The sequence below is a fragment of the Leptodactylus fuscus genome, chromosome 1 (genome assembly GCF_031893055.1).
Source record: "Leptodactylus fuscus isolate aLepFus1 chromosome 1, aLepFus1.hap2, whole genome shotgun sequence".
Lineage (NCBI taxonomy): Eukaryota > Metazoa > Chordata > Amphibia > Anura > Leptodactylidae > Leptodactylus > Leptodactylus fuscus.
Window position 1 is genome coordinate 353,893,023 of NC_134265.1, and position 23,983 is coordinate 353,917,005.

At 45.8% G+C, this 23,983-nt stretch overlaps 1 protein-coding gene across 1 annotated transcript in view; it reads right to left on the reverse strand.

Annotated features, from left to right (window-relative positions):
• Nucleotides 1-360: 360 nt before the first annotated feature.
• The window catches only part of LOC142183899 (vomeronasal type-2 receptor 26-like), a 30,947-nt gene continuing 7,324 nt past the window's right edge, over nt 361-23,983 (reverse strand). The window contains exons 4-7 of the mRNA XM_075258790.1: nt 21,973-22,857; nt 7,625-7,846; nt 3,639-3,762; nt 361-1,265 (exon numbers count right to left, since the gene is read on the reverse strand). Coding sequence (XP_075114891.1) covers nt 361-1,265; nt 3,639-3,762; nt 7,625-7,846; nt 21,973-22,857 — 2,136 coding nt within the window. The remainder of the gene's footprint in view (nt 1,266-3,638; nt 3,763-7,624; nt 7,847-21,972; nt 22,858-23,983) is intronic.

The window sequence follows — 23,983 nt, forward strand, 5'->3', positions numbered from 1 at the left end:
CACAGCATATTGAATGGTGCCATTACAAAGTACAATTTGTCCCGCAAACAATAAGCTATCATGTGACTCTGTGAACTGAAAAATGAAAAAGTTATGGCTCTTGAAATGTGAGGAGGGAAGAACGAAAATGCGAAACCAAAAAATGGCCTGGTCCTTAAGGGGTTAAAAAAAAAAACACATCGGGGGCTCATCAGATCCCCAATGTCAAGGGCCCTGTGACAACCGTTACCGCTGAAACCCCAATAGCTACGCCCCTGATTTAACTGTATTGTAGTGTAGACAAAATAATAGATACATATTGATAAGTTTATTTATTTATTTATTTTTATTTTTGCCCAAATTGTTCTAAATTTAGAGAAATTACATCTTTGTATTTCCATGGAGTTGTGTTCTTGTATTTATTTCAGGCTTTAGGAAAATAATGTAGCACTTTGGAAAAAATATAAAACCTAAAAGTCCAGCACTCGATGCCAATATGGAAAACATTTCTACGGCTACCATCTTTTTTCCTTTGGTGCTCAGATAAGAAGGGACCATGGTAACCCAGACGCTACAGAATACCAGCATGCTGAATGTAATGTATTTGGCTTCATTGAAACGATCTGGTAACGTTCTAGCCAAATACGCTACAACGAAACTAAGAGCTGCCAAGAAAAACAAATAGCCTATAACGGCGAAGAAACCAACTTGAGATCCTTCATTGCACTGAATGACAATCGTTCTCTGGTAGGAATGGGTGTCCTGCTCCAGATACGGGGGAGAGAAGTAAAGCCAAGCACTACTTATAATAACCTCAATGGAGGAGGCCATCACAACGATAGAGTTGGACACTTTCACTCCAAAGAACTTTCTCCTTTGACTTCCAGGTCGGGATGTTTTGAAAGCCATGTAGACCAGGGTGGTTTTGGCCAAGACACAAGACCCAGAGATGGAGAAGATGATGCCGAAAACAATTTGTCGTAATTTGCAGCTTCTATTATCAGGACGACCAATGAAAAAAAACACGCATAGAAAGCACAAGGAGAGTGAGACGAGGAGGATGAAGCTCAGGGTCTTGTTATTCGCCTTCACGATTGGTGTATCTTTATGGGAGGCAAAAACTCCAAATATTAGAACAGAAATTGTCCAACAAAGAATAGCAAGTGCTGATAATGCGATGGCAAAAGGGTCGGAGAAGGCGTGGAATTCTTCATCCTTGGGGAGACATTGGTCTCTTTTATTGCTTGACCATTCTGTAGGCAAACATGGTATGCAGGATTCACTATCTGGAAAGATAGAAACATAAATAAATGATACTGTTTAGAGATGAGCGAGTACTATTCGAAACTGCCGTTTCAAATGAATGGACGCAGCCGGCGCGCAGGGGTTCAAGCGTATCGGCTGCATCCATTCTTTCCTATGGGAGCGTGCTATTTGAAACGGTAGTACTCGCTCATCTCTAGATACTATAGCTGCACATTATTTGCTCTAAAACACAAAGAAAGATGTGAAATTTACATTTTATTGTTGTCTAAGTTGTTACACTGTTGTTATATATAATGTTGCCTATTTTCCATTGCCCTTGTTTTAGTTGTTTGGAGTGTAATGGCCTGTTCACATAGTGGAATTTTACGCTGATTTTGAGTCGAATTCCAACTTGGAATCCAAGTCAAATTCATTCCTGAAAAAAATGGTGGATTGACACAGGACTTTGAAAAAAATCAGCGTCTTCCCCAATTTTGCCACTGATTATGTGGCTGATTCAGAGTCCGCAGTGTAAGTCATTCTGCTGGTTAGACGTCATCTGAGCCGAATACCAGGAGAGAACGGCAGAAGTAGGACCAAGATCTGTTTTGACTAGCTGCCATGGGATGCGAGAGAGGTGGAAATGGAAAAGGAATTTGAGATGGGAGTCCATTTTATATTCTTCTATTTCCGCCATGTCTACATACCCTTAGAGATTACAGTATTCTCTTGTAAAATTTATCCCATCTGCTGTTCCCATCTCCTCTTCATGCAGCTTCCAAAAAAGGTTGATTTAGACTAGTGGCGTAACTACGTAACTAGGAATGGCGGGGCCCTGTGGTGAACTTTTGACATGCCCCCCCCCCACACACACACATTCCTGCGTGCTCTATTATGCTCCATGGTGGCCCCTGCACACAGTATTATGCCCCATAGTGACCCCTGCACACAGTATTATGTCCCATAGTGGTCCCTGCACACAGTATTATGTCCCATAGTGGCCCCTTCACACAGTCTTATGTCTCATAGTGGTCCCTGCACACAGTATTATGCCCCATAGTGGCCCCTGAACAGTATTATGTCCCATAGTGGCCCCTGCACACACTATTATGCCCCATAGTGGCCCCAGAACACAGTATTATGCCCCCCAGTGGCCCCTTCACACAGTCTTATGTCTCATAGTGGCCCCAGTACACAGTGTTATGCCCCATAGTGGCCCCTGTACACAGTATAATGCCCCATAGTGGCCCCTACACACAGTATTATCCCCCATAGTGGCCCCTGCAAACAGTATTATCCCCAATAGTGCCCCCTGCATAAAGTATTACCCCCATAGAGGCCCCTGCATACAGTATTATGTCCCATAGTGGCCCCTGCACACAGTATTACCCCCATAGTGGCCCCTGCACACAGTATTATGTCCCATAGTGCCCCCTGCACACAGTATTATCCCCCATATTGGCCCCTGCACACAGTATTATGTCCCTCAGTGGCCCCTGCACACAGTATTATGCCCCATAGTGATCCCTGCACACAGTATTATCCCACATAGTGGCCCCTGCACACAGTATTATCCCCCATAGTGGCCCCTGCACACAGTATTATCCCCCATAGTGGCCCCTGCACACAGTATTATGTCCCATAGTGGCCCCTGCACACAGTATTATGTCCCTCAGTGGCCCCTGCACACAGTATTATCCCCCATAGTGGCCCCTGCACACAGTATTATGTCCCATAGTGGCCCCTGCACACAGTATTATGTCCCATAGTGGCCCCTGCACACAGTATTATGTCCCATAGTGGCCCCTGCACACAGTATTATGCCCCACTGAACAATTATTATATATATATATATATATATATATATATATATATATATATATATATATAATAAATATTATAATTATATATTATAATTAGTATAATAATCGGAGACCAAGGGGGGATTCAAACATAAAAACCACTGTCACTTATCTATCCCGGGTTCCACTGCTGTCTTCGGAGGTGTTGGCCATCTTCAATGACGTCACATGACCAGGGACACAGATCCCAGTCATGTGGCATCAGGCATGTCACACAACTAGGCCTGAAGCCTGTCTGGAATGCGGAGAGGTAAGTTACTGCCAGGATTGGTAAGTAAATAGGCCCCGTTACTGACTGGAGTAACTCCAGCCGGTAACAGCCTGTTACAAAAAAAAAACAAAAAAAACGTAGTGGTAACGTCTGTCACCGGACCCCTAATGTTTCGGGTACTGAGGCACCTGCTACCCCTGCTACCCCGGTAGTTATGCCAGTGATTTAGACTATTTAGTCTGCTGCAGCCATATCTTATCCTTCATTTCCCTGTTTTCAATACAATTTATTTTATTCTAAAATATTAATTTTCACTATGTCGCCAAATAACTTATTTTTACCAGTGACGTTGGATATTTCTCCTTCAGAACATAACACGCAGCCGTAACAGCAGACTGGTTTCCAATCTATCTTGATCTTTCGAGTTCCAGTTTGACAATTTTCTGAACATTGAGATCTTGGTATCTAGAAAGGACAGGTAAAAAAGTTTGAAAGGCTGAAAAAAATCATTCTGAAATAATAAACCTATTAGGCTTTGTGAGAGATGTCGCTAGATGTCCCTAGTAATTTGACTGCCAATGGGTATCTGTTATTGTGCTCTTTATTTTGCTGGAAACGAGTAGGCATGATGTGATGTCACTACATTGCATTTACTGCTCCAAAGACGCCTGAAGCAGAGGCAATGGCTGGATGGTGAAATAGGAAGAAGATGGCTCCATGGGACACAAATGTGGTGGAGTTGGAACAGCCCTGCTATCCCAAGTGTCCCGACTATAATAAGGCCTGGTGCCCTCTGGTTAAAGCAGCCCTGTTATTTAGAGCCACATGGTTTCAGTTCAGGTGATCTGCAGGGACTACGGGTATCGGACCTCCACAAATCTATAGGATAGGCCATCAATCTAAGGAATAAAGGATAGGCCATCAATGCTAGAAATCCGACAGTCTCTTTAAAATCATAATTTTTAGTTAGGCATTAACCACTTCAGTACCGGACCAATTTGTGATCCAGGACCAGACACATTTTCAGGTTGTTTTTGTATATGCGGTTTTGAGGTCTGTAACATTTTTCTCGTCTTGTCTCATTCAACTAATTTTTGTGTGGTTTTTTGGGGACACCTAGTGCTTTATTTTTATGTTGTTTTTATATTCAAATGTGTTTTAATTTTTTTATATCCAGGAAAATATAAATATAATAGCTGCGTTTTATTAGAGTATTATTTTATTTATTTTTTTTATTATTTTATTTTCATTTTTTAAAACTTTTTTTATCATATATATATATATATATATATATATATATATATATATATATATATATATATATAATAAGAGACCTTTGGGGACATCTGATCACCTTTTTTTTTTGTTAGGGAGGCTGATTTCCCCTATAACTGAGGCTGGTACATTGAGCCTCAGTTGCAGGAGGAATCCAGCCTCCTGCACACTGTTCCTTACACTTACAGAGCTGATGTGGGTCCTGTATCACGTGACCGCCGGGTCAGAGGGCGGCCGCATCATGACGGCGCCCATAGCCGTGTATACCGCGTTCATTGAGCACTGTGATCGAGAAGTCAGGGAACAAAATAAACCTTCCCTGCCATCTCTGTGGGAGCTCCGGCTGAAGTTACAGCCGGCACCCAGCTTCAGCCGCTGCATGATCTCCGTGCAGCTGCTATGTTCTGACTGGACGTACCGGTATGTCCTATCAGAACTAGGCAACCACTATCGGGACGTATATAGTCTATGGGCAGTCCGGAAATGGTTAAAGAAGGTATCAACTACTGAAGACTCCTCAAAAAATCTTTTTTATATTTCATATCCACTTACCAGCCTGATGAAGGGACCTTTTTAGTATCCTGAAAGCTCACAATGTGTCATCATTTTTATTTAGCCATTAAAAAAGATATCAATTACTGAAGACTCCTCAAAAAAAAAAAAAATTCATATTCACTGTCTAACAAGGTACAAATATATATTTTCCTCTTTCAAGTGTAATATTAATACATAATATTTTTTCCTTAACTCATAATCTACCATTTTTTATTTGCGACTCATTTACCTTTTTAGACCATCAAAATAAAACAAATTTACAGTTGGGCTAAAAAGTTTACATACCCTGGCATATTTTTTGGGTTTTTTTGGCCTTTTTTTTTTACAGAGAATATGAATGATAACAGAAAAACTTCTTCTCCACTCATAGTTGGTGGTTGGTTGAAGCCATTTATTGTCAAACTTCTGTGTTTTCTCTTTTTAAATCATAATGACAACCAAAAACATCAACATGACCCTGTTCAAAAGTTCTCATCCCCCAGTACTTAATTCTGTGTATTGCCCCCTCTAACATCAATGACAGCTTGAAGTCTTTTGTGGTAGTTGTGGATGAGGCTCCCTATTTTCTCAGATGGTTGCCCATTCTTCATGGCAAAAAGTCTTGACTTCCTGGAGCAACATGGTGGCTCAGTGGTTAGCACTGTGGCTTTGCACCACTGGAGTCCTAGGTTTGAATCCTGCCAAGGACAACCTCTACAAGGAGTTTGTATATTCTCCCCATGTTTGGCAGCATTCACACTGAGTAACACTGGCGTTTTTTGTGCTTATTTGGGCACGTAGCGCCGCGCAAACGCGGCGTTTACGCGGCTCTACGTGCCCAAATAAGCACAAAAAACGCCAGCGTTACTCAGTGTGAATGCCGGGGTATATAAACTTTTTAGCACAACTGTGCAACAGTTGTCAAGTTACAAAGGAGAGGGAAGAAATTAAAAAAAAAAAAAAAAAGACTTTTTCAAATTAAGCTGATAATTTCATTAATAGATGTGAGCAAGTAGTATTCGATGGAGTAGGTATTCGAACAAATACTACGGCATTCAAAATACTCGTACTCATTCGAATACTATCGCTATTCGCAGTAAATATTCAATTCAGAACCAGCATTGATTGGCCGAATGCTATATAGTGTACAGCATTTGGCCTATCAACGCTGGTTCTCCCACAGGCTCGTCTGTGAGGAGGCGAAGTCTAAGATGGAACCACAATGGAGACTGCTGTGGTCCAATCTTAGACTCCGCCTCCTCACAGACGAGCCTCCGGCAGAACCAGCGTTGATTGGCTGAATGCTGTACACTGGCCAATCAACGCTGGTCAATGCATTCCTATGAGAAAAAGTCAGCTCCTGCATAACCGCAAGCTGCCAGTTCTCCCGACTAGCAAGGACGAGCCTGCTGCAGAACCAGCGTTGATTTGCCGAATGCTATACAGTGTATAGCATTTGACCAATCAATGCTGGTTCTGCAGGACGAGTAAGGGCCGGTTCACATTAGTGCTTGCCTCCCGTCCGGAAGGAGTCCACAGCAGATTCAGTGCAACTGCAAGTGCTGTGCAGTTAAAGCGCACGGACCCCATAGACTATAATGGGGTCCATCCACTTTAACTGCACAGCGCTCCTCCTAAACACTCTCCTCCTGCCACTAGTGGACTTAGTGACTCTCCTTTAGTCGAATAGTGGTTTCCCCTGAAACAAGCATTTTTTCCCATAGACTGTAATGGGATTCAATATTCGATCGAGTAGTCGAATACTGACGCTCTACTCGAAACAAATCTCGAATATTTCACTACTCACTCATCTCTACTCATTAATATTCAATTAAATGTATTCCTTAATTAAATTCTATCATTCTCTTCGCCATAATGATATCAAATGTGTAAAAAATGTCTGAGGAGTCGAATTGCTCAAACTAAAGACACTCTATTAAATTCAGAGCTTAAAGGGATCCTATCATTAAAACTCAATTTTTTCTCACTAACACGTAGTAATAGCCTTAAGAAAGGCAAATTCTTCTCCTACCTTTAGATGTCTTCCCCGCATCGCTGTTCGGTAGAAATCCCGGTTTTTGTCAGTATGCAAATGAGTTCTCTTGCAGCACTGCGGGTGTGTGCAGTCGGCTTTGCCCTAGGCCTAGAAATTTGAGGTCTGCCCCGGAAGAAGATGCTTGAAGAGGATGTCCTTGAAGAAAATAAAGGCGGCGCTGGAGAGTTCTCTCGCAGCATTAGGGACGCCCCCAGTGCTGTTTGAGTGCTGGGCCCGCCCCCAGTGCTGCAAGAGAACTCCTGTGCATACCGACGAAAACTGTGATTTATACCGAATGGCGGTACAGAGAAGACATCTAAAGGTAGGAGAAGAATAGTCTTTCTTAAGGCTATTCCTACGAGTTAGTGAGAAAAAAATTGAATTTTAATAATAGGATCCCTTCAAATATAGACATTGTAGATATTGGGGGACATTTCTGTTCCAAAATCTATTAAAATGACTGTAACAACTTAAATCTCTTACCTCATTCGTCTTCCAGGTTACACTGGATGATTTGATATAAAACCGATCATCTACTGGACCCCATGGTAGGAAACAACCAACGTTGTCTACTCTGTGGTGACTTTTGTTAATCTTTACCCAATTGTATATGAAATACATTGTATCCAATTCCCCTTTCTCATCATAGAATAATCTCTTCTTAACGCCATCGTTGTACTTAATTAATTTTAAATATTGGTTTAGCTTTCAATAAAAGGATATAATGTAAAACATGTTCACAAATGACTTTTTATAAAAATCAGATTTACATATTATTAAAAATCAAAGCCAGGTTACTTTTATTATTCACCATTACTTTTATACTTCATTTATACAGATGTGTCCGGACCAGCGGACAGCTGTCATTATCTGCTTTACATCATGTGGTCTGCTACGTTACTCTTGGTCACTAAATCTGAGTTCACAGAGTTTTTTGGACCAGGTTTTGACGTGGAATCCGCTTCAGAATTAGAGATGAGCGAATACCATTCGATCGAGTAGATATTCGATCGGATTTTAAGGTATTCGACATATTTGATTCCAATCAAATACCACATGGTAAACGCAGTAAAAATTTGTGCCCCCTCCCACCTTCCCTGGCGCTTTTTTGCACCAATAACTGTGCAGGGGAGGTGGGACAGGAAGCAGGAAAACGGAGGCATCGAAAAAAAAAAAAAAAAAGTCATTGGCTAGCGAAATCAGGTGACCTTGGATCTATAACAATAGTGGCAGCCGTGTTCGTGTCTGTTGCAGCTGGGATAGATAGGGAGAGACATTGTGCTGAGGGTCAGAGAGAAATGTTAGCTTCTGCTAGACAGGAAAGAGTCTGAAAACAGCAACACGGCTTGATGGGTCTATAAACACCATCAGCTTATAGGCTGAACCTGCAGAAAGTTCTCAAAACCACTTTTTAGGGCTGAAATTCCGTAGCGCTGGTATACAGTATATACCTGGGCTGAAGCAACAGAATGGGGCTGAGACTGTAAACGCTGCTGGGGGAAGTCACAATTGAAAAGAGGGGTGAAAGAATGACTACTGGGGTTGGCAGGGCTGAATTGGCACAGAGGAGCAGAAGAAAAAAATCTTCTTGTGGCCTAATGCAAAAGAATGGGCCATAAACTTGAAATGCAGGTGCACAAATCTAACTAGAACTGAAAAGAGAACATAGACGCACAGGTTCTATCATGCAGTTACAAGTACAAAAGAGGCTCAGCAAGTGACAGTTTGGGTTCATTGTGTACACTCTATGCCACCAAAAAGGCTAACTGCGGGGCGTACTTGCACCCCCTCACCAAACTCACCCAAACCTCAACTGGGGGAAGCCTCCACTCACCCCCGGGGCCACAGGTCCAACTTCTACACCCAATACGTGTAAGGTGCAGAGGGATCGAAGAGGACAGGTCTGTGGTTGGCCAGGTACTCACACAACATGCGCCTATACTATTCCCTCCTGGTGACACTAGGCCCCTCAGTGGCAGTAGCTTGGCAAGGGGGTGCCATTAAGGTGTCCCACACCTTGGAGAGTGTTCCCCTGGTGGGTGTGGACCAGATGGCAGTTGTTAGCCTCTTGGAGGAACTCTCCTCTCTGCCGCCAGCAAGGGTTGATGGAAACATTTACATCATATAATGCACCAGTTGCTTGTGTCAATCATTTATGCGATTGTTCCTCTCCCCTACCAGAATGAAAGACGAGATGTTGTTTTTATACCAGGGGTCGTGGATTGCAAAAATCCAGTATTGGTTGCTCTCCATGATGTGAACAATGCCTTTGTCTCTGGAAAAGCAGCGCAACATGAAGTCAGCCATGTGTTCCAGAGTGTTACTTGGCATGACTTTGCTGCCCCCACCGGAAGGGTCACTCTCCATTTCCTCCACTTTCAACTCCCCTTCACACCATCCACGCTGAAGCAATGGGATGCACTGAACTTCCCCGCTAGCCTCGTGTGGGACAGTGACATGAAATGCCACTTCATCCTCCTCATCTTCCTCCATCATCCAACGGTGAGAAGATGACAGGAGTGTGCTCTGAATGTTTTCTGGCTAGCAGCGGGTACTTTAGACTTACGAAAATGGCCGCACTTTCACCAGTATATCAGGCACAATGGGGTAGGTTTTGAAAAACTTTACCACCAACAAGTTGAAAATGTGGGCCATGTGTGGACTGTGTTTGAGTCTGGCAAGCTCCAAAGCCACTACCAGGTTCCAGCCATTATCACACACGACCATGCCTGGGCACAGATGCAGTGGCGAAATCCACATTGCCGTCTCCTCTAGGATGGCATCGCTCACCTCGGGAGAAGAGTGTTTTCTGTCGGCCAAGCTGATGAGCTTCAGCACAGCCTGCTGACGTCTCCCTACACCAGTGTTGCATCATTTCCAGCTCGTAGCTGGGGTCTATGTTATGGTGTAGGAGGAGGGTTTGTGAGAGGGTCCCAGCCTTGACTACATTCACCCAGCGTGCCGTGAGTGAGATGTAGCGTCACTGTCCTCATGCGCTTGTCCATGCGTCGGTGGTCAAGTGGACCTTAGAGCAAAGCACAGAACTCAGGGCCCGACTGATGTTATGGGACACTATAGGGGCAATATAGCGAGGTGCCGCAGCTGCCATCAGGTCACGGAAGGCCTGAGTCTCCACTAGCATAAATCCCAACATCTCCAGGGCCAGCAGTTTTGAGATGATGTCATTGAAGGCTTGGGCATGTGGGTGGGTTGCGCTGTACTTCTGCCTGCAATGAAACGCCTGGGAGATGGGGAGTTGCTGGGAAGAGGCGCATGATGGTTCAGGAAAAAGGAGCAGAGGCAGGAAAAGGGGCAGATGAGGGTGAACTCCCCAAAGTGTCAGAGGCAGATGTAGAGGTGTCTAGGCTGGTGGTCTGGACTGCAGCACCAGCACTGGAAACAGTGGAAGAGGCAGTGTCAGCAACTCGTTTCCTCTCTCCCACTGAGCCCAGTGCTTGCCTTACAAATGAGCGCATGGCTGAGGTGCTCAGGTTGCTTTTCACAGAGCCCCTATTTAGTTTTGAGTTGCACAGTGTGCAAAACGCACTGTTTGTCCTCCACGCATAAGTTGCAAAATCTACACAATATCAAGGAAGGTGGCCAACAAGGTCGAGTTTTGGTAGAGTGGCTAGCACAGGGAAAATATTGGGCCTTGCTGGCTCTGGCCTGGCTTCTGTGAAGCAGCTGTCCTGTGCCTCTGCCTCTAGCTGTAGCTTGACCGCAACCTTGCTCCCCAGCTGCATTTCCACGTCCCCGGGCACATCCTCGTCCACGTCCCTTAACGCTAGCTTTACGCATTTTGTGAAGTATACAAATGTTTGGTTTTTTTTATACACAGAGGTTAGATATATTGAGCGTATATTAGTTCCTATATACTGTATGACAGTATACAGGAATGAGTGACTTCACTAACTCATGGATTGTATACCACTTAAGCTTTTTTGGGTATACACAGAGGCTAGATATATTGAGCGTATATTATCTCCTATATACCGTATGACATTATACAGGAATGAGTGACTGTCCTGTGCCTCTGGACATGCCTCTGCCTCTAGTCACCTTTTTTGCTGCTGTGCTTGCCTCCACATCTACACTGCTTTCCCCGCAAGACATCACCCCTGTTCATGTCTCTGCCTCTAGCCATCTTTTTTTTCTGCTGCACTTGCCTCCACATCTACACTGCTTTCCCAACTGGACATCACCCCTGTCCAGGTCGGGTCAGTGGCCTCATCGTCCACCACCTCCTCTTCCAATTGCTCACTCTCCTCTTACTGCAAACTGCACATAACCACAGCCTGCCCTGATGGCAACTCTGTCTCGTCATCATCACTGAGGCCGAGAAACCCCGACTGCGGGTCCACAACCACAAAATTGGCAGGAAATGGCGGATGCTCCAGTGTTTGGGCATCAGGACACACAAAGTCGTCTGCTAGCTCCTGGGATTTGGGAAGTAGTTCAACAGAGGGAGAGACAGTAAAAGGACCCAATAAGAGATCCTGGGAGGGGGCAAAGGTGGGATGACTCTGCTGGGAAGATTGGGCATGTTGGGAGGAAGGAGGGGCAGACTCTTGAGTATGAACACAACTGCAGGTAGTGGCTGACTGGCTGGTGGAAAAGCAGCTGGAAGCATTATCCGCTAGCCATTGTAACACCTGTTCCTGGTGCTCAGGCCTGGTCAATCTTGTATCCTGCACCCTGCTTAATGTAATCATCAAGCAAAGGATTGTGCGCGATGCTGGCTGCTCCTCACCAGTAGCCATTGGATGTGCTTTAATGAACGCAACCTTGCTCCCCAGCTGCATTTCCACGACCCCAGCCTCGACCCCGTCCACGTCCCTTTGCGCTAGCCTTGCGCATTTTGAGATGTATACAAATGTTTTTTTTTTTTGTTTTTTTTTGTGTGTGGGTTGACAAACTGATGGATTGTATACAATTTTTTTTTGTATACACAGAGGGTAGACATATTGGGCCTATATACTGCCGTATATACTAGTATGACAGTATACAGGAATGAGTGAGTGAGTTGACAAACTGATGGACTGTATACAAATTTATGTTTTTTTGTATACAGAGGATAGATATATTGGGCCTAGATACTGCTGTGTATACCAGATCCAAAAGGTCCCGGGCTCGTCGTATCCGACATTTACTACATATATATGGTGAGCTGGACTTGTATACTTTTTCTAAGTGAACAGTATACAGCTTTCTTATTACTCCCATGGGACAGGTATATAGAGTATACCACTGGTGGAGAATTTGTGCCCTAAAAAGGGCTTTTGTGAAATTTTAGGAGCTAAGTGTATATACTAGTGGTGTATATACACTGGTGAAGTAGCTTAGCTCTTAAAAGAGCTGTTGGTTTTATTTTGTTTTGCCTATCCAAACCTAAATCCTCTCTCACCCTCAGCACAACATCTCTCCGTATCTAACTCCAAACCGCAAATGACACAAATATGGATTGTGGATGGGTGGGATGACTCTGCTGGGAAGATTGGGCATCTTGGAGTGTGATGCTATTCGGGGTGTTCTGAATACTCTGGTGAGCACCTTCTTGGAGACCCAAATGATTAGATATAAGTCCCACCGGCATGAGTGGGGAAGATGTGTTCCAGATTTCACACGCACAACCAATAAGCAGGTTCCAGTCTCATTGTTGGCTGTGAGTGGGATTAGGGATCTCGCTAAGTTTCCCATCTTGTAGTTCTTTAATATAGACACAAGTGACAACCACCAGCTCAATTGTGCTGCTTTATAATATTTATAGATGTCCGGAAGACCTTGTCCACTAGAGACTTTCCTAGACTAGAAACAACGCTAACCTCAGATTTTTCTGTTTCTATACAAATGTGGCAAAAATTCTTCAGATGGTCTTTAGGAAGAATGAAGGTGTATTTGGATCCTATTCCAATAGTATAAGATTTTGGGTATGACATACTCTTCCTTCCGAACCATTTCTCATAGAAAGTCAGCAATGATTTTATCTCCTAAGTAAGAAGTGTGAAGTTCTTTTTGTACAGGTCATCCGGTAGGTAGACTTCTAGGTACATTTTAGCAGTGTCTGACCACATGATGGAGATTTTTTGTTGTTTCTCTTTTGTTGTGAGGGTGATATCTAAAACGTCTGCGTTGGTAAGGTTAGCTTCATAACTGGACATTATGTCATAATGAGTCAATAATTTAATTATAGCTGGAAGGCAAGGATTAAGAGGAGGACATCGTCGGCAAATGCTGAGGTGTGGGTAGTGTCTTCTCCAAGTTTCAGCTCTCTTATAGACATCAAGTGTTGGTGTTGTCTAACTGCCTGTAAAAGAGTCCCGAGAACAATTATAGACAATGTGGGGGAGACGGGGGAGCCTTGTCTCGTTCCATTGGATACTTTGAAACTAGCAAACAATGTACCATTCATCTTTAAGTGTGACTGAGTGAAGATTGTAGCTGTGAATTGACTAGGAATATCACATTTTGCTTAAGTGGCTTTTAAGAATCCCCAATCCACCCTATCAAAGGCCTTACTGGCGTCTACTCTGAGTAGGACCAGGAAAGCAAATTAGAGAAATTGTCTCTACCTTCTCTTCTCAACACAAATCCAGTTTGTGCAGGGATGAGCAGTATAACTCTCATGGCAAAAACTTTCACCGTTATATCTAATATTTAAGGATTCAGTAATGACTGGGTCTGTTCCACAGGATTGGCGCCTAGAAAATGTTGTGCCAATTTTCAAAAAGGGGTGTAAAAGTGAACCTGGAAACTATAGGCCAGTAAGTTTGACATCTGTGGTGGGAAAGATATTTGAGGGCTTTCTAAGAAATGCTATCCTGGAAGCATGGACGGAGACTTGGCAAATGAAGTTTAATGTTGACAAATGTAAGGTAAAGCATTTTGGTCGATGTAATAAAATGTCTGACTATGTACTTACCGTTTTTTTCGGACTATAAGACGCACCTAGGTTTTAGAGGAGGAAAATAGGGAAAAAATTGGCTTTACGCACGCTCCCATTAAAGTGAATGGGAAGTGTTTAGAAGTGCTCGCGTGTATGGCTCGGAATGAGCCGAGCGCTTACGCCGTGTGAAGGGGCCCTAAGGAGTTAACACTATATGTTACAGCTAACACCTGCTCTGGAAGCCATTGTAAGGGGGCATTCACACGGAGCAAAGTGGCGCTGATTCTGCCACATTAAGGCTCCATTCACACAGAGTATGCGTTTGCGCCGCGCTATTTTGCGGTCGCGTTGAACGGAGCAAACGCGGCATAAACGCGGCGTATATGCGGCGCTATGTGCCAAAATAAGCACAAAAACGCCAGCGTTACTCTGTGTGAATGGAGCCTAACACGCGGCAGAATCAGCGCTGTTAAAAAGACTCCCATTGAGTTCAACAGGTTCCATCTTCCCAGGGCCGCCATCAGGAATTATGGGGCCCCATACAGCCTAAGTGTCTGCCCCCCCCCCCCCCCGGCTGCCGCCATTTTAAAACTACCTTATTTTGCGTCATACCAATTCTGTATTACATTTCCCTTTATTTAGCAGCATTACAAGGCTTCATCAGATTCTATTTGCAGGTAATATCTGCTCTGTGTGACAGCGCCTATAGAGAGCCAACACCATCTATAAGAGCCTCCTAATAAATCCTCAGGGCTTATTCACATTGCGTTTTTGGCCTCCCTTGCTGGGATACGTTGGTAACCAGTCAGAATCAGCTGTCAACTTATCCCTGCACGAAGAACTGGCCATTAAAAAAAAAGGGGGGGCCTGCAGTTCTCCGTGCAGGGATAAGTGGGGGGCTGATTGTGACTGGTTACCAACGTATCCCGGCAAGGGAAGCCAAAAACGCAACGTGAACACTCCTTTAAAGTGAAAGTCCCACCCCCAAACAGGCTGCTATGCTAGTAGCATAGCCGCCTACATCATTATTAATACAAAGCACACATACCTTTGGAGGTCTTGTGTGCTTTGTAGTTCTCCAGCTAAAAACTTATATATTATATATTATTACCCCAGTTCACTCTCCGCAGTGCCGCACACCCGATGCCCCAACAATCCCCCTTCCCCCCCCCGTCCACCTTCTAACATCTTTCCACTGCCCCCTGTACCCATACCTCCCAACTTTTGAAGAACCAAAAGAGGGACGCGGCAAATTTAGCCCCACCCACTGTTATGTTGACTCCACCCATTCTCATTAATTTTTCATGTGCCCGCACACAGTATAATCCTCCTACAGTCACCCATACATTATATGTCCCCCCTCTATCTCTCCCCCAGCTTCATATACACCCTTCATCTGCACCCAGTTTCATGTCTCCTACCCAATCTCTGCCCCCAGATTCATGTCCGCCCATCCATTTCTGCCCCCAGTTTCATGTTCCCCCCCTCCATCTCTGCCCCCAGTTTCATGTCCCTTCCATCTCTACCCCAAGATTCATGCCCTCCATCTCTGCCCCCATATTCATGTCCCCTCCATCTCTGCCCCCATATTCATGTCCCCTCCATCTCTGCCCCCATATTCATGTCCCCTCCATCTCTGCCCCCATATTCATGTCCCTCCATCTCTGCCTCCATTGTCATGCCGTCCTCTCCATCTCTGCCCCTATATTCATGTCCCCTCCATCTCTGCCCCATATTCATGTCCCTCCATCTCTGCCCCCAATGTCATGTTGTCCTCTCCATCTCTGCCCCCATATTCATGTCCCCTCCATCTCTGCCCCCATTGTCATGTCGTCCTCTCCATCTCTGCCCCCATATTCATGTCCCCTCCATCTCTGCCCCCATATTCATGTCCCCTCCATCTCTGCCCCCATATTCATGTCCCCTCCATCTCTGCCCCCATATTCATGTCCCGTCCATCTCTGCCCCCATATTCATGTCCCCTCCATCTCTGCCCCCATATTCATGTCCCTTCATCTCTGCCCCCATTGTCATGTCGTCCTCTCCATCTCTGCCCCCATATTCATGTCCCCTCCATCTCTGCCCCCATTGTCATGTCGTCCTCTCCATCTCTGCCCCCATATTCATGTCCTCTCCATCTCTGCCCCCAGTGTCATGCCGTCCTCTCTCTGCCCCCAGTTTCACGTTCCACATTACACTGACTGACTTACCTTCTCCTTCGTTCCCTCGCAGCTCTCTGCGCGCCTCTCTCTCACTGGCGCACAGTTATAGACGCGATGTGACGTCATCACATCGCGTCTACAAGCCAGTAGCGGAGGCGGCGAAGCGAGGAGCTGACACAGGTCAGCTCCTCGCTTCAGCCGCATATGTGACAGAGAGAGAGGCGCACAGCGGTGAAGCAAGGAGCTGACCTGTGTCAGCTCCTCGCTTCACCGCTGCCGCCGGCTACTGGCTTTTAGATGCAATGTGATCACACATGTCAGCTCCTCGCTTCAGCTGCATATGTGTCAGGGAGAGAGGCGCGCAGCGGCGAAGCGAGAAGCTGGCCTGTGTCAGCTCCTTGCTTCAGCCGCGTATGTCTTCAACTCAGATCTGCGTCCTCTGGATGCAGATCTGAGTTGAAATAGGACATATACAATGACTGCTACGGGCGCCAGGGAGCCGGCACACGGTGGCAGGCCAAAACCGGGTCCCCCCCATTTTTCAATTTGGCCGGGCCCCTGACGCCAGTACCAGTAGTACTGCCCTATCGGCGGCCCTGCATCTTCCACACGGAGCCCATTGAACTCAATGGGAGGCTTTTTATCAGCGCTGATTCGGTTGCAAGTTATCGTGGCAGAATCAGCGCCATTTTACTCCGTGTGAATGCCCCCAAAGGGTTAAGAGTCTTGGTACCACCTACACCAGCTACTTCTTGTTCTTCTGTATATAGAGCTAGAACCCATTTAGTAGCTCTGCCTCTCTTGGTTCCCGGTGACCATCTCCCTTTTCCCCCCATTATTTAAGGGGCCTACTTGGTCTGACCTTAGCTTTTTTGCGTTCCCATGTTTACTATAATACTATTATTTATTAGAAATGAGCGAGTAGTACTACAAGCTGACTGCGCATGCCTTGTAGTGCGGGCATGCGCAGTCGGCTCTGCCCAGGCTCGATGCCTGGCAGAGTGAATTCAGAGCTGGAAGACGCCGCGGGGACGCTGCAAGGAGAAGACTTCTCGGAGGATCCAGCCCGACCCTCACTCGTGGACTTGGTAAGTGTAATTTGATCGAACGTTGCCTACCCCTGAAACGAGCATTTTCCCCCATAGAGTATACCCCAGACAAAGAGCCAGAGAGAACCAAAACAACGAAAACAACAACAAAAACCTCAAACCCAGATATAGTCCTGATCATAGACTCCAATGGCAAGTACATTAATACAAGAAAGCTATTCCCATGGCAAAGAGTCAAGAAAATCCACAGCCCAACCATTGAAAAAGCCAATACTGTCATTTGCAAGCCTTTCTTCACCACCCCGAAACACATTGTCATACACACAGGCACAGAAGATCTCTCTGACCAGCCCCAACAGACAGCGGGCCAACTGGTCCAACTAGCAGAGAAAGCAAAGCAACAGTTCCCAGACTGTAGTATCATCCTGTCATCTCTGCTCCCATGAGAAGGCACCTCTGAAGACATCATCATGGGGATCAATGAAGAGCTGTCGACCAGAATCAGACAAACACCAGGCATCACCCTGGCACAACACCCCTCCATAGATAAGCGTCACCTATATGATGACAAACACCTCAATAAACATTGCGTCAGCCTACTAGCGAAGGAATTCAAAGACTTAGTGCTCAACAGAGCCCCCGGGCCTAGACAACAAACAAGACAAAGAACCATGGAAATAATACCCGACAACCGCCAATATCCAAGACAAAACCCCCCAAAGATGCCACCTATCAAGAAAAAGCCAACCAGAGCAACCCAGAGCACCGACATAGAGACAATAAAGAGAATAGAGCATGCGATCACTACAATGGCCACAACAGCAATGCACATAAACCAATACCTGGCCACACTGCAACCAACCAAGAATCCAGCCCGTCCTCTGCAGGACAGCTCATTACCAGGTTTACACACTGAAGATGAAATCACTAACTATCAGTAGTTGGAACATACAAGGGCTGAACGCCTCAGCCTTTGGATCTAAACCAAAAGATTCAGACTTCATAGACAGACTAAAAAACATAGACATTCAAATCCTCCTAGAGACATGGACCCGGGCAGATGACGAGTCCCTAACACCCATGGGCTACAAGGAATTCTCAGTGCCCGCCCAGAAAAATAAGACCACCAAACATGGCCGCCACTCAGGAGGGATACTAATATGGTACAAGGAGGAGCTCAAAGAACACGTAAAAGCTACCAAACGTGGAACTAATCACATATGGATAAAAATAAGCAGCTCCATCCTCAGCGGCCAGCAGGACATCTATCTCTGTGCAGTATATATGCCCCCACCAGGGTCCCCCTACCACGACCCTGACACTTACGAGGTCCTACAAAGGGAAGTCGTCCATTTCCAACCCAAAGACAGAGTACTAATATGCGGAGACCTGAATGCAAGGACAGGCACAGAGATAGACTACCTGCCCCCTGACGACAACCCACATACGCATGGTAGTGAGATCCACCACCCAGAACCCACACAGACAAGAAGAAACAGCCAAGACAGAATTGTCAACAAGAGTGGGAGACAACTGCTGAACATGTGGCGAAGCCTAGGACTGTACATAATAAACGGACGTACCACAGGCGATCCCAGAGGACGCTTCACACTAAACTCCCAAGTGGGCAACAGCGTGGTGGACTATGCCATTACAGACGCAGACCTGTCAGACATTGAAGACTTCACAATCGCACCTGACTCCCATCTATCAGACCACAACCAGATCCTACTATACATGAGAACCATGAACAAAACACCCACACATGAGCCCCAACAGTCCGGCCTCTACAACCTACCAAGACATTTCAAATGGGCCAACCACCAGGCCATAGAATATACCAACGCAACCAACCGACCCGAAATCAAGACACTGCTCACAAACTTCCATACAAACACCTATCAGCCAGACCAACAGGGAGTCACCAGAGCTGTGAAGGATCTCAAGTACATCCTACAGACCACAGCAGAACTAGCAGGCCTGAAACGAACCAAACCAATAAGACAAACCAACAAACAGTCCCACAAATGGTTTGACAGCGACTGCAGAGCACTACGCCATACCCTAAGAAGAGCTTCCAACCAAAAACACAGGGACCCCAACAACAAGGAGGTGAGGGAAGCCTACAACAATCTATGCAAGCAATACAAGGGCACCCTCAGAGAGAAGAAACAGAGGTACCTCTCCCACAAAATAGAGCAACTAGAGGACTCCCTCCAGGACAGCTCATTCTGGGAGACCTGGCACCACATGGGCACAAAGCCCAAGAAAAACTCTCTCCACATCCAAAATGGCAATATATGGCTCAACTACTTCAGAGGTCTCTACAAAAACATCCCAGAAGAAGACCTAACTCCAGAACAGCAACAGATAATCACCAAACTGAGGGACATGGAGAAAGTCATCAAAGACTTCCAGAACCCTCTGGACTCGCCAATCACCATAAAAGATATACAGGAAAGAATTGCCCTGCTGAAAGGCAAAAAGGCCAGTGGCCCTGACGGCATCCTACCAGAGATGATCAAATACAGCCCTCCAGCAATACACGCGGCACTGGCAAAGCTATTCACCCTCGTGCTCAACGCTGGACACTTCCCCGAAGACTGGAACATAACCCCCATCTACAAGAATGGGGACCAATATGACCCCAACAACTACAGGGGGATCTGCGTCAGCAGCACGCTGGGGAAACTGTTCAACAGCATCATCAATAACAGAATCCTCACCTTCCTCACACAGCATGGGGTCCTCAGCAAGAGCCAAGCAGGGTTCATGCCAAACCACCGCACCACAGACCATATCTACACCCTGCACAGCCTCATCAAGACGCACGTCCACAACACCAGAAGAGGCAAGATATTCGCCTGCTTCGTGGACTTTAAGAAGGCGTTCGACTCAGTATGGCACCCAGGCCTACTCCTAAAACTCCTAGAGAGTGGAATAGGAGGAAGAACGTACGACGTCATCAAGAGCTTCTACACTGGAAACCAGTGCAGTGTGAAGGTGCATGGGAAAAGGACAGCATACTTCCAACAGGCCCGAGGGGTCAGACAAGGCTGTAGCCTGAGCTCAACGCTCTTCAACATCTACATCAATGAACTGGCTACAGCCCTGGAGGCCTCACCAACCCCAGGCCTCACCCTGAACGACCGGGAAGTGAAGTTCCTGCTGTATGCCGATGACCTCCTTCTCCTGGCCCCCACTGAGAAAGACCTCCAAGAAAGCCTGTCCGTGCTGGAAAAATTCAGCACCACATGGGCCCTACCCATCAACCAGAAGAAGACCAAAGTCATGGTATTTCAGAAGAAGGGCCACAATAAAGCCCCCACCACCCCACAATTCACACTGAACGGCTCCACACTGGAGAAAACCAACAGCTACACCTACCTGGGGCTGGAGCTCAGCCAATCAGGAAGCTTCAAAGCAGCAATAGAAACCCTGAAAGCAAAAGCCTGCAGAACCTTCTACGCCATCAGAAGACAACTGTACCACCTCAAACCACCGGTGAGGGTCTGGCTGAAGATATTTGATGCAGTCATCTCCCCGATCCTTCTCTATGGCAGTGAAGTTTGGGGCCCAGCCACCTACCCAGACCAGTCAAAGTGGGACTCCAGCCCAACAGAGAACTTCCACCTGGAGTTCTGCAAATACCTGCTCCATGTCCATCGCAAAACCTCCAACATGGCCTGCAGGGCAGAGCTAGGCAGACTCCCCCTATGGCTCACCATACAGAAGAGGGCGCTAGCTCTCCAGGCACACATCCAGGGGAGCAAGCCCGACTCCTACCACCACCAAGCATGGCTAAGCCACCTGAGCAAACCAGACACTCACCAACCAAACAACAGCCAACCACCAAACTAAAAACACCAACAAATGATAACCAAGGCCGAAATAAAGGCGACCACAGAGGCAAACAGAGAGCGGTACATTGAAGAAAGGAGAAACGAAATAAACAACTCCAAGAGACTCACCGTGTACCAATCCCTACAAAGGGACTACACCATGGCCACCTACCTGGAGAGAATACACCACCCCAAGCACAGACGACAGACCCTGAGCCGGTACAGACTGAGCGCCCACAACCTAGAGATAGAGACGGGGCGATACAGGCAGACGTACAAGCCACGGGAGAACAGACTGTGCCAGCACTGTGACCAGGGGGCCCTAGAAGACGAGACCCACTTCCTGCTACACTGCACCAAATACTCAGTTGTGAGGGCCGTCTACTACCAAAGACTCTCTGCACACATCCCAGACGAGAAGAGGAAACTCTACATCCTACTGGGAGAAGAAGAGGCCACTGTGGAGATCGCTGCCCAATACGTGTCCAGCTGTCACCAAACCAGAGGAAGATGAGACTCCACGGACTGTTATATTTATCCCAATACACCCGCCCCCCCCCCCCCACCTCCAACCCCCCCCCCATATAGCGGTCACCAACGAAGAGGAAGATGAGACTCCATGGACTGTTATAACCAAAACCACCCCCCCCATACCCACCACCCACCCACCCGAACCCAACTACCCCCCACCCCCACCCCCACAGCCCACTTTACTAGCTTTGGCAATGCCAAATACCTATTCGGACGTGCCAATAAAGCATTTTTTTATTTGATTTGATTTGATTGATAGGATTCGATATTCGATTCGAGTAGTCGAATATTGAGGCGCTACTCGAAACGAATATCGAACCTCGAACATTTTACTGTTCGCTCATCTCTATTATTTATCATTTACCTTATGTCTATATTTATGACTTTTCATTTTAGTCTTATAAAAATCAATTCCTAGAAATTCAAGCGCAGCGTCCAGTGCGTAAACCATGGTAAGTACGGCATTGTGTACAACAGGTGATACCACAGTGTCTAATGCATATGGGATTTCTGTAATGTCCTCTTCTCCAGTACAATTGCGCGCTTTTATTTCATATAATTCTTTAAATAATTTGTTTTTCTTATTATTTGTTGACAAGCACCCGAAACGTATCATCCATATATCTTCTAGCATCTTATCATTGGGATATTTGGAAGGACGGACATTTTTAAAAAATTGCTTCATATGTCCTGATTTATATGGATTCATCGCCACCACCTTACTACCATTTTTCATTATATAAATTTTTATTTCATGTAGAAGTCCCAAGCAACAGTTAAACGCTTGAAAACATTCTTCCATTATTTCAATATTGGTGAACCAGCTGGGCGGAAGGATGAACGTCTTTGTCTTCAGAACGTAATCCGGCAGACGTAAAATGTCAATCACATAAAAAGTAACCGTTCCACAAAGAAGAATAATATTAGATGTTGAGTTGGAGATCACCGCCTTGGTTTTTTCATTTACCAATCGATGGGTTTGGATATTTCTATAAGCAACTTTAAAAGACAAGACTTCGGCGGTAAACTCTATGCAGATGTTGTGACTATGAAGAAATGAGGAGAGAGCTTGGCTTTCCTTGTTTCCACTTTCATCTGCGCTAGTGACAATTCCAACCCAGTTCCATGAGAGATCCTTCAGTAAATTCAGAACAGCAGAAAAGTAGACATGGTCATTGTGTGATGTATGGAAAAGGTATGGGTACGTAGTTCTGTCAGTGAGCAGCGGATCTGTAGATCCATAACTGATCTGCAGAAGAAAATTAGACATCTTTAAGACATTATAACTAGAGAAGAGTAGGTATTTGATCGAATACTACGGTATTCGAAATACTCGTACTCAATCGAGTACCACTCTCTGTTCGAATGTAAAAGTTCGATGCAGAACCAGCATTGATTGGCCGAATGCTATACAGTCGGCCAATCAATGCTGGTTCTTCTCCTACCTTTAGAAATCTTCTCTGTGCAGCTTCCCCGTGGCGTCTTCCGGCTCTTCCGGCTCTTCATTCACTCTGCCAGGCATCGGCTTGTAGTGTGGGCATGCGCAGTTGGCTCTGCCCAGGCCCGATGCCTGGCAGAGTGAATGAAGAGTCGGAAGATGCCATGGGGACACTGCAAGGAGAAGACTGCTCGGAGGATCCAGCCCGACCCTCACTCGTGGACTTGGTAAGTATAATTTGATGCCTGGCAGAGTGAATGAAGAGCTGGAAGACGCCGCGGGGACGCTGCAAGGAGAAGACTGCTCGGAGGATCCAGCCCGACCCTCACTCGTGGACTTGGTAAGTATAATTTGATCGAACGTTGCCTACCCCTGAAACGAGCATTTTCCCCCATAGACTATAATAGGGTTCGGTATTCGATTCGAGTAGTTGAATATTGAGGGGCTACTCGAAACGAATATCAAACCTCAAACATTTTACTGTTCGCTAATCTCTAGTGTTTATGCCTTCATAAAGCCTTCATTTTTTTGTGGATCCCGTCTCTTATTACTAGGACCACCGTAACAAACATAAACAGACATCTCCAAATGGCCTGGCTTTAGAAATATTTATCGTAAACGGCGAGCATTGCACCATTAACAAATATTAAAATAGCAGAATCACTGTATTTTGCCATTTTGCATCCCCGAAAAATTTGTATAAAGAAGTGATTGAAACATCAGCTATTCCCCAAAATTATATAAATAAAAACTTCTACAAAAAATGTGTGCCTTACACATCTCCATACATGGAGACATAAAAAGTCCTCCTTCCACGCCTTCTTCTTCTTCTTTTCACCGGCGGATTGTGTTTAAATCTCACGCGTGCACGGTATTGCTCCCTCCAGAGCGCTACTGCGCACGCTCCTGCACCATTTTTGTTGTAGTTATAAGGGTA